General features: G+C 45.2%; 2 protein-coding genes across 2 annotated transcripts; one reads left to right on the forward strand and one right to left on the reverse strand.

Annotated features, from left to right (window-relative positions):
* Positions 1 to 237: 237 nt before the first annotated feature.
* PAAG_08188 (hypothetical protein) lies at positions 238 to 597 on the reverse strand (the record flags this gene model as incomplete). Its single annotated transcript, XM_002789888.2, has 1 exon — positions 238 to 597. The coding sequence occupies one exon, from the start codon at positions 595 to 597 to the stop codon at positions 238 to 240; it is 360 nt and encodes a 119-aa protein (XP_002789934.2).
* A 6,314-nt stretch (positions 598 to 6,911) lies between these two features.
* PAAG_08190 (hypothetical protein) lies at positions 6,912 to 7,315 on the forward strand (the record flags this gene model as incomplete). The annotated part of the gene is made up of 2 exons (XM_015846444.1): positions 6,912 to 7,021; positions 7,132 to 7,315. 2 exons carry the CDS (start codon positions 6,912 to 6,914, stop codon positions 7,313 to 7,315), a joined length of 294 nt encoding a protein of 97 aa, XP_015701108.1.
* Between the last annotated feature and the right edge of the window lie 3,147 nt (positions 7,316 to 10,462).

Consider the following 10,462-nt stretch of genomic DNA (forward strand, 5'->3'; position numbering starts at 1 on the left):
AGAGTGGGTTGGTTTTTGTTCCCCTTCCCCCTCTTTGCCGCACAGCGCTGATGAGGTTATGGGTTGTCGGGGACAGGGACGGGGACGGGGACGGGGTAGTAATTAGAACCGCATGGGTGTAGGCGTAGAGCATACACTTCTTATCTGGGGAATATACAGGAATTTGCGGGGAGCCTTCTTTTCGAGCACGCTCGTCAGAATGGCAAATACGTTAACCCCTCATGTCTTATTTGTTTCTTATCCCGTGAGAATGAAGATAAGTGTAAGAGCGTATGAATGTATCAAAGGACGGAAGGTATCCAACATATGAAGTTCATACACGGTATCATTCGTGCATTCGTAATAACAACAAGGCGGTTTGACATTGTATATTGATATCCACAACTCGGGGAACCCGGGGACACCAGTATGACGGTTAAAATCCGATGGTTTTGTAAATTGACTGAAGATACTGGAAAGGTTGGCGTCTGGGATACGCAGGGCTGTTCGCTCTGTGCCGTATGTGTTGGATAAGTAGATACGATGTCTGTTGAGCAAGGTTAGCACAGCAGTGGGAGGGGTTGCCTCTCCTCCTTTGTGGCGGATGGCACCGGGCATGGCGGCAATATCAACAGCAGCAGGTACAGGCAAGAATGCAAAATCTGCTAATTAGGGATATCAGGAATGATTTGTGCATAAGATAATTCTAGGATTCGGAAGACCTTTTTGTTTAGTTCTGGGCCCAGGCTCAAGCCCTGGACTGCTCAGCTGCAGCCAGTTGTCAGATCAAGATCCGCATCAATCATGTGCCATGACAATCAGAGAAAAGTAAAGAAAGGAGCCCCAACATGGGCTTTGAGAAGGACGAATGGGAGGCGATTGAGATGATTTTTTTTTTTTTTTTTTTTTTTTTTTGCAGACGCCCGTTCAATCGCCGGGACATGGGGAAATATGATTGATAATTTTTTGAGATATTTCGCAATTCTTCGCTGACAATCATGATTGGCTGATCAACCCAGTCAGGTTTCGTCCCTCGAATGCAACATGTCAGTTTTTGCGTCTTTTCTTTTTTTCATGTTGGCGAAGTCACAGTTTTCCTGAGGAAACAAGAAAATCAGATCTTGCTCCACTCCGGTGCAAGAGAATGTGACCAAATCATGGTTCAGCCTGGCACATCTCACCACAAGAAGAAACAAACATCGATTGATCTGCAAATTTCCGAAAGAGGAACTTCTGAAGAGAAGCAAGATGAGGCCTGCTAAGCCAATGCAGCCTGGAATGAAAGAGCGTTTTTTCAAGACATCAACGCTCTGCCATTCAATTTAATAGTTGAAGATCATTGTCTTCTGCCGCACATGGTTCTCACCTGTGCACCAACGGCATCTGATCATTTAATGATTTTTTTTTCTTTTTTGCCTTTTTCCTTTTTCTTTTTCTTTTTCTTTTTTTTCTTTTTTTCTTTTTTTTTTTTGTTTTTTGTTTTTGTCTTCGCTCAACTGGTATTCGATTAACTGAAATGGGAAATTGCCAGGATCTGACTGCTGGGCATGACCGCAATGTGCATATAGAGGCCCCATTGTATGGTAACTATGCTTGCTGTGCATGCGGGGGAGCGCCCTGAGTCTCAATTGCGAAGCGGAATTGCCTTGCATGTCAAGCGTATCAAGCAGTAATCAAGAATCTGATTCATCACTCACTGGCGATGTAGGCGCCTCCACCAAATCATCCGCATCGCAGAATAAGACTCCTTGTCGCTGCCGTCCGCGGAATTTGACCTGCAGCTCAGCCGTGACGGAGCACGGTGTGGCTTGGACTGCCGAGGCTCGACTCCCGCGCAGTCCCCTGAAGGTCAGTCAGGGGACTCTCCATCCCGATCTGCCAAGGTCCCAAGGTTCCAACGTCTTTTACCTCGGTCCCTGAACCTTCGCCCACTCAGCAGTAGTTAGTAAGCAAGCCAGTAACTAACTAACTAACTAGTTATAGTTAGTTAACTAGTTAGTTAGTTAGTAAACTTTTGTAAGCAGGGCCCTGAACTCTTGGTCCGGGCCCTCCCGACATCAGTCACGTGAAGCCTATTAGCGTTCGGGAATCTCGAGCCGCGAGGGAAGGAATCCCCGAGCTGTGGCTGGGGCTATGTCTGGGGCTATGTCTGGGGCTATGTCGCATCTGATAAGGCGAAGGTTGAAACAGGAAACAAGCCAGCAAAAAAACAAAAGGAGGGAGGGGCCCCGAGGATATAACTAGTTATGGAATGCTCTTGTTAATAAGATGGGGGGTCCATTTGGGTCCATTTGGGTCCATTTGGGTCCATTTTGCCAGGAAAGCTTCCCCCTCCCCTCCCCCTCCCCCTCCCCTCTTCCTCGCTCTGTTGCTGAACTCTCTCTCTTGACCTCTGCGTCCTGCGGCTTTTACCTAGGTTTGCGTGAACGCGTGTACTTACTTACTTTACATACCCAAGGAATCAGGATAAGAGGACGAATAGTGACGCTAGTCTGTATTGATATTTCGGAAAACAAGGCACTGATCAAACGCAACTACTATTATTAATATCATACACGGTTCTTACATGTTCATAACATACCAGTGTAGGGGGGGTTCATGGAGAACTTGGCTATGTTACTCTGGCAGCAAGATCTGACTAGAAGAAAAACAAATTGCCCCTCTCCAAATCACCATCACATCGCTCCGTCCCTGGCCCAAGGGGGATTTGACTCCCTTTCTTGGGGCGAGCACGGAGTGCAAGGGTTTTCCCCATCATCGTTTCTCTTTCAAGGGTAGGAAGCCCCCCAGCATAACCGAAACTGAAGTCGAGGACGGCTAGTCACGCAAGTTGGAATAATGCATGGGGCATGATCTATAAATCCTTCTGAATTGTTTTGATCACCTTCCTTGTACAAGATGTTCATCCAAAGAAGGGGGGAATAATGAAACCGGCTAAATATTTCTGCTCTGCCTGCCTCACGAGTCAACGAGAGAGCTCCCTTTTCCGGTCTGCCACTGTACGAAGAGGAAGATGGGATTCAAAGGGGGAACCCCCGCCATCGGGACCTTCTAATTGTACTGTATCACGAATCCCAATACTAATAATAATAATAGCCGCCAATATAAGTGCATGTACCTAGGTACATACAAGTGCAGAGCATGTAACCCTCCTTCACTACTCCCTATATTTCACGGATTAAACAGCCCTATCTCCCCCTCTTTGCACCTGATGATAGACGCGGCTCCGAAATACACGACGTGCATTATCCCATGCATGTGTTGTGCATTACCCCTTTCTTCATCGAAAGTGGGTGGTAGTAGTAGTAGTAGTAGTAGTAGTAGTAGTAGTAGTAGTAGTAGTAGTAGTAGCAGTAGTAGTAGTAGTAGTAGTAGTAGTAGTAGTAGTAGTAGCAGTAGTAGTAGTAGTAGTAGTAGTAGTAGTAGTAGTAGTAGTAGTAGTAGTAGTAGTAGTAGTAGTAGTAGTAGTAGTAGTAGTAGTAGTAGTAGTAGTAGTAGTAGTAGTAGTAGTAGTAGGAGTAGGAGTAGGAGTAGGAGTAGGAGTAGTGACTCTAGTACCGCTTGAGAAAGAGGAGAGGGAGCATTCACTAAACAGCTCCCATTCCTCCTTGAACCTTGAAACGCTGAAGCTGGACCGTTGACACTTGGCGGATGTTGGTTTTTCTAGAAAGAGCCCGTGATGGGCAGGGCGCTAGGGCCGGGGACCACAATGCCGACCATAAAGCAACGTACACACACGAGGTAACGAGAAATAGACGCGAGGGGTATGGTTACGCTGCGAGCAGGCATTTTTGCGTGGGTTAGCTAGTATTATTATTAGTTAACTAGTTGGTTAGCCTAGCATATCAATTGCCAGTGGCTTTAAAACAAATCCTTGCAACGGCTGTTATTTCGAGACCCAAGGTTGAGCACCGGGATTTGTTTGACTTAGTTGAGACAAGCTTCCCAATTTCGAAAGCTGGGGTGACCTTGTCAGTCAGCATCGAGTTTGTTGAAAAGGGCTCAAGCTAAGAACGACTGAACCTCACAACGAAAAGCTCCGACAACAACCGCGCTGTTGCTACCTTTTTGTTCTAGAAAGTGGGTCGGAATCAGCCAGTCAGTGATTATGCCTGGATTAGCTAGCCTTATATCCGCGATAGCTATTGACAGGGGCGAGAGCATTTTGCTCTCCCATATATTTTCAGCGTGACGTCGAAGTGCAGGGGGGCAAATATATGTGTGATCACGTTAAAATGACTAGGCAATTTAACAGCCTCATTTAAATCTCTTAAGGGGGAGCTTCCCCGGTTTCCCTGGCACACATGACTGAAGATCTTTGAATGATGGAGGATGGTGATAGGAAGAGACGTTGGCCAACACAGAGATCATATATCTCTCTTGTCAGCATTACCTAGTTGCACTTCCTTTTACTACCTCCTCTAGGTGATAGGTAAGTAGACAGTGGAAATTTGCTGTTTCATCCTCATCACAAGGACCATTGTTTTCTTCTTGCCCATTTATTTCGTCCGCTACTCCTCGTGGGCAGGGCAGGTTCAACCTCCAGCCATAGCGCTGTTGCTGCGGAACAATGACCTGTCAGCCACGATCTATTATTATTAAGTTCCTCGTCAAATGTAACTGCCGAACTCCCAAGTGGCTGTGATGCAAAGCTGCATCAATAAGGATGAATCGATCCCAGGCCCAAGTGGCTGAATCAACCAACGCCAGGTTGCATTCTTACGACATGGGCCCCAAGCGCTAGGTCCCATGGCGCTTGCTGGAGCGCGATGAGCATTTAACGGCGGAGTAGCTGGTGAAGCACTTATTGAGGACTCGAATTTAACGCAGTTTAACAACACGGAAAAACTGTCAACCTTATTTCAAATCCCGAGAATCCCGAGCCATGCTTCTTGCTCGTACGTGATTCGTGATGTGTGGGCCAGGAGTACCAGTAGTTAACTACATTCGATAATCTGCAAGATCTATCTGCCTTGTTGTTTTTCACCGCTACTAGTCTTCTTCTTATCCAGTCGTTTCAGTATTATTTGGTAACTCGTGATTCGGTGCCTGAGATGCTGTTCAAGAGCATCAGTGCATGAGTGGTGGTGGTTGTGATGTTGTCATGGATTGATGGCTGTTGGGCAAGGGGCAGTGATCCCTTGTCGTCCGATATCACGCCATCACTCCACCGTACTCAACTCGCCCTCTGTACATCGACTGGTACGGAGTGCTACTATTACCAACTACCTGATTTGATACTGACACCGACGATTACGCCTCCAGACCGATCTTTAGAGCTGCCCAAGCAGCATTTCGAGAAAGTATTTTCACTCACTGATATGAAGAAACACTAACCTGCCAGTCGATGGAAAGGTGCAGGCAAGAAAAGCCTTCGCCACATCCCTAAGGACCAGCTATGTTTATTTTCACCTAATAATTATATCCACAATACGTTCCCTCTAATCGCCCAACACAAAAGACAATAAATACAACCAAAAAAATAAAAATAAAAATAACCAGCAGACGGACTAATTGAATGAATAATACCGAAAACTGGGATTCTCTACCCTGGTTTGCCTAAGGTACTTCGAATAACTCTATTAACATCACCCCATCCATATTTTACCTTTTTCAGGGATAAATAATGCTGGTGATCAGGAGGTGTGATATTTGAAACACGGCTCGGCTCGTTGGGGGGAAGGGAAGGTAAGTGAACGTTGGCTTTTAGGGTGATGGTCGTTGCTGTTAAGTGGTGATGATCGCTGATGATGGATGGGTGACCACAGATTCAGCAGTCATGTTCCTGGCTCAGATGTGATGTGGATGGATGTGGGTGGGCAGAATGGTTGGATGTCAGCGTTCCAATATATGAGGATGTCGTCTCTGAATTTAGGGGGATTTTTATATTTATCTCCTCTCTGGCTCTTCTGCTACGCTCCAACCCCACTCCTTTCTCTGCGATCCCATGAGAAACCCATCCAATCGGAAGTTGGGATTGCCCAGAATTTTAGTTTGTAGAGGCTAAAAAGTGCTAGATTTTCAAATATCTCCTATCAGACTTCAAGATGCAGCCCCGATTTTGTTTGCAAATAAAAAACCAAAAAAAAAAAAAAAGAAAAGAAAAGAAAAGAAAAGAAAAGAAAAGAGGGATAAGCCACTAAAAGGGATGCCTGACTAACTTCCAATTCCGGAGTGGTTAGGGGCTCTTAGGGGCTCTCATGCCCAGACGCTATCACGTCCCTTGGAAGGTTAGAAACGTTCTATTTTATCTAACTCCCATCTCTCTCCCTCTCTTTTACGGCCGTAGGCAATTCTTTGGTAGCAAAATCAAAGAGCAGAATTCATGCCAAAGGGTTTCGATGTTTGTTCGAACTCCCCATTTTTTTGGACGTAGAACATCCCGGGGGGGGGGATCATAAAGTAATAAAACAAGAAAAATTCACACCTGCTTTCTCCTCCCCCCCACCCCCCCAGTTGGTGCCACTGTGTCGGATGCCGCCATTGCCATGGATTACGGCGCCATTTTTGCGATAAGCAGGAGGCGTGGCTCTTCTGGCTCTTTTCTTGTCAGCACGGCGAACAGGCGAGATCCAGCGGTGGAGCGGGGGGAGGGAGTTGAGGTTGATCCTTGTGTGTGACTGGGATCGGAATATGCAGCTTACTTCAGTCGAGTGTTTTTTAGTTACTCATTGAACTGGGATTATTCGAGAATTAGATCCCACGTGGAATGTGGAATGTGATCGAGGAACGAGAAACGGACAATAATAATAATAAGAACAACAAAAACAACAACAATAACAATATTCTGCTTGCTTCAATTCAGGGGTGGATTTTTGGGACGTGGGGGGCGATTGATTTCATTCTGCAAGGGCGAAAAGGGCCAGAGTCCAGGTGCCAAAGGTGCAGACGAGAAAAGAAAAGTTTGGAAGTGGGCGTTAGTTAGATCTGTGATGTTCAAGGATTTGGCGGCGATCAGTGATGGGCAACCATTCTACCATGTGGACATACAAGATGTCACAAACGGACTAACTACAAGCATTTTGAGGCGGCGCTTGCAAAAGTTTGTCCTTCTTATTTTATTATATATTTTTAGTTTTTAAATTTTTAATTTTTAATTTATTTTAATTTTATTTTCAAATCTCCGCTGTTAATACCCTCCCAAACAGCGAGGGGCTTCGGAGATTTACTACTTGAATGCTCCGTCGTCGAGTGCCCCCAGCCTACAGGGCTTGATCTTAGCCAGCCCTGTCCTGAACAAAATGGCCATGTGACGCTGTTCATTGGCGGAGAGCCCAAGGAGGCTTTCATTTCATGGCTGCGGAGAATGCGACAGTGCGTTGTTAGAGAGTGTTAGGGGATGTTAGGAAGCGTTAACCCGGCATTTGGCTCTAGAGGGCGGCGAACTTTATTATTCACAAGTCTCTGTTCAAGCGCGCAGAATGGTTGGAGAGTCATTACTGAGAGCGGAGTTTCTTCTGTAATACTGTAATCGGGATTTCTTTGGTACCAATGGAGCACAGTTTGAGGTGGTTTGGAGATAAAAATAGTTATTGATATCAGATCATGTGTATGTCCTGTACCAAGGTACTTTCTCATTAGACATACCCCATATATGATGTATATGCTGCTGTATGATGTTGTATGATGTTTGACGTGTTATTTTCCATCATTAGTTAAGTTGGCGGCGATGAGGGGGTGTTTCACAAGTGCGATTCATTGATCTGTGGCGATGATTCATTATGATGTTTCTAAATGGCTTCCAGCCCTGTTAGCTACCTAGTCCCCAGCTGGATTCAAGTGTCGAATGTGGGGAAGCCATTTTTCTCCCGTATCTCCGCACTGCACAGCCAGGATAGGCGCGAGTCTGGGCTGGCGCATGACATCTGAACGTGAAGGATATTATCATTGCATATAGTAAATAATTAAATGTCCATGTTATCTTTTGACAGCACAGCATTGATGTAACACACATTCAAAGTGGTGAGAGGCCCCTATGTGATTCGACCCGCCTCCTATTGAATTGTCAAAAGAAAGGCCAAAAAGAAAAGAACAAACGCGGGGTTTGGCTCTGCTGTTTGAAATAAAGCACCTCGTCATGCAGGTTAGGGATCAAGTGACCCATCATGAAGCATCATTTAATTGGAAGCGGTGATGTTTATTCCTCAATGCACGGATGGCCGCCTACTCCTTGCTTTTGCCGTTCCTTACTACCCCTTAACCCCTACCACATCTAGCTTTTTTATGACTGGGGCTTCTTATGTGACAGTCCGCTGCCAGAAAATAACAATACCTGCTCCGTACTCCATACATTCAAAGGTGATTCGTAGGTGCATCCATTCAAGTACGGTTGAGGGGCTTTATTCATGCCGGTGAATTCGGGAACTGACCACACAGATAGAGAGTCGATAAGTAGATAGTTGATCATGCTCGACCGTACATACTAGATACTAGTGGACCATGATATCACGGATTGGTTTACGGCTCTGCCTGCGGGATTGGCCGATGGACTCTTTAACATGGAAACCGTTGCCAACCCGATTTGGTAAATCGAGTTAATAAGGGAGAAGAGATAAAGTTATATTTTATTTTATTTTATTTTATTTTATTTTCTCTCTTTTTGACGGGAATGGAATTGCGGAAATGAAGATAGAGTTTAAAATTGTCTCTGGAGGTCAGTCTGAATATAGATACACCCGCGGGCTACGGACTTCATTATATCCGAGTTCAGAGAAGTATGAGGAATGGTTTTGAACTTTGAACTTTCAAAGGCTTCAAGCTAGTGAAGGCTAAGGAAGAAGAAGGGGGAATTAAGAATAGAGCTGGCGGAAACAGCCACATGCAATTTTTTTATTTTTTTTTATCTTATTTTTTTTTGCTGCTCTCGCGGGGTTGCTCCTATTTTACCCCAGAGTGTTTTTTTCACTTTCCCAATTGACCTCTTTCCTCATGCTGACGAGGTGGTTCCTTTTGTACAGTTCGTAATATTCTTATTGTCCTCTGCTACAGTTTGTGTTGTATGATTTCAGTAGAGTGAGATGGCATCAAAGCAACCTGTTCCACTGGGTTTCGTCTCCCAATGTGGAAATAAATTTGAGTAATAAAAGTAAGAATACCCAGGCCCTATTTTAATTTATAGCCTTTAGGTACGGAATAATGCCAGTTTTGCACTGTCTTTTTGCCTTCTCATGTGAGGTTCCATTTCTCTTCAAAGCTGCCGGATTCTGACTTAATGAAAGTCAGATTTCTTTTGATAGTATTGTATTCCCCACATTTCCCCATATATACAGGACCTACAAAGGACACAGAAAAAGTACCACGCATGGACAACGTTATCTATTACTTAGAATAGCAAGGAATGTCTCTCGTGATGCCTGTATTGCGCGCATTGGATGTGTTACAGCTCTGGAGGTCATATACATAGGCAGGTGATCTGAAGTAGTATTGAAGTACCACGGAATGCACGTACCAAGAGAAACCCGACGGTATTACCTGTAAGGACGTTGTTATGATACAACACACTGACACAGGGGTACATTATATACGTACTCTAGCCAAGGGGGAACAAACCGGGATAAACCCTTCGTTTGTTACCCCCCTCTTTAGCGCCTGCCCTGTGAGGATTGCTGGGACCCGCCACAACAGGCTGGATCGTGGGTTTATTATTTCGCTTCCCCCACCGGCACCAACGGGCCACAAGAGCCGCGTAATAATGCCAGAATGCATTCTGTATACTGTAGCAACTTCCTAGTGTCAAACAAACGCCATTCCGGCTATCTGCATTTTATTATTGAAAAAAGAAATAGAATACATTGATACGGTATTTCTGTATATATGTATGTACATACAGTACAGTACAGTACTTTACATGTGATGTATCTTTACAGCTCCACTCCACCTCGGGGGTGCCACGAGCGTGATAACTGTGCCAAACTTTTCACCTAAAGTTTCCTAAAAGCGTACTCCGTACTTTAATATTAAACTCCCGTACAGTTGCGTTTTTTGATTTATGTAATAATAAGATAATCGTAATGTAAAGTACCGAGTATTTGGTACCAGCAGAACCCTTTCACGACAATAATAATAAGTCTGTCTCCCCTGCGGCTTGCCCAGCCTTCTTTTCTTTTTCCTGCTTTGCTCAATCTGCGGAACAGAAAAGCCAGGAGGTCCTCCCCTTCGCTGTTTCCCTATTAATCCCATGCCCTCCCATGCCCCGAGCCTTCCTCTGGCATGTTATTGTTTTTTCTATATTATATATATATATATATATATATATATATATAGAGAGAGAGAGAGAGAGAAAGAGCGCCCTGGGTCCTTTTGCAACCTCCACCGTATCCTGCATACCCCGTACACCAGAAAGCGCATCATCTCTCATGCCCCCATATCTCTCTTTCACATCTACACACTCTTCTTAACACTCTCACTCTCACCCTCACCGTTTCCCCATCCTAATTATATCCTACACCCCCCCCCCCCCCCCCCCCCCCCCCCCCCCCCCCCC

The sequence above is a fragment of the Paracoccidioides lutzii genome (assembly GCF_000150705.2).
Source record: "Paracoccidioides lutzii Pb01 unplaced genomic scaffold supercont2.30, whole genome shotgun sequence".
Lineage (NCBI taxonomy): Eukaryota > Fungi > Ascomycota > Eurotiomycetes > Onygenales > Ajellomycetaceae > Paracoccidioides > Paracoccidioides lutzii.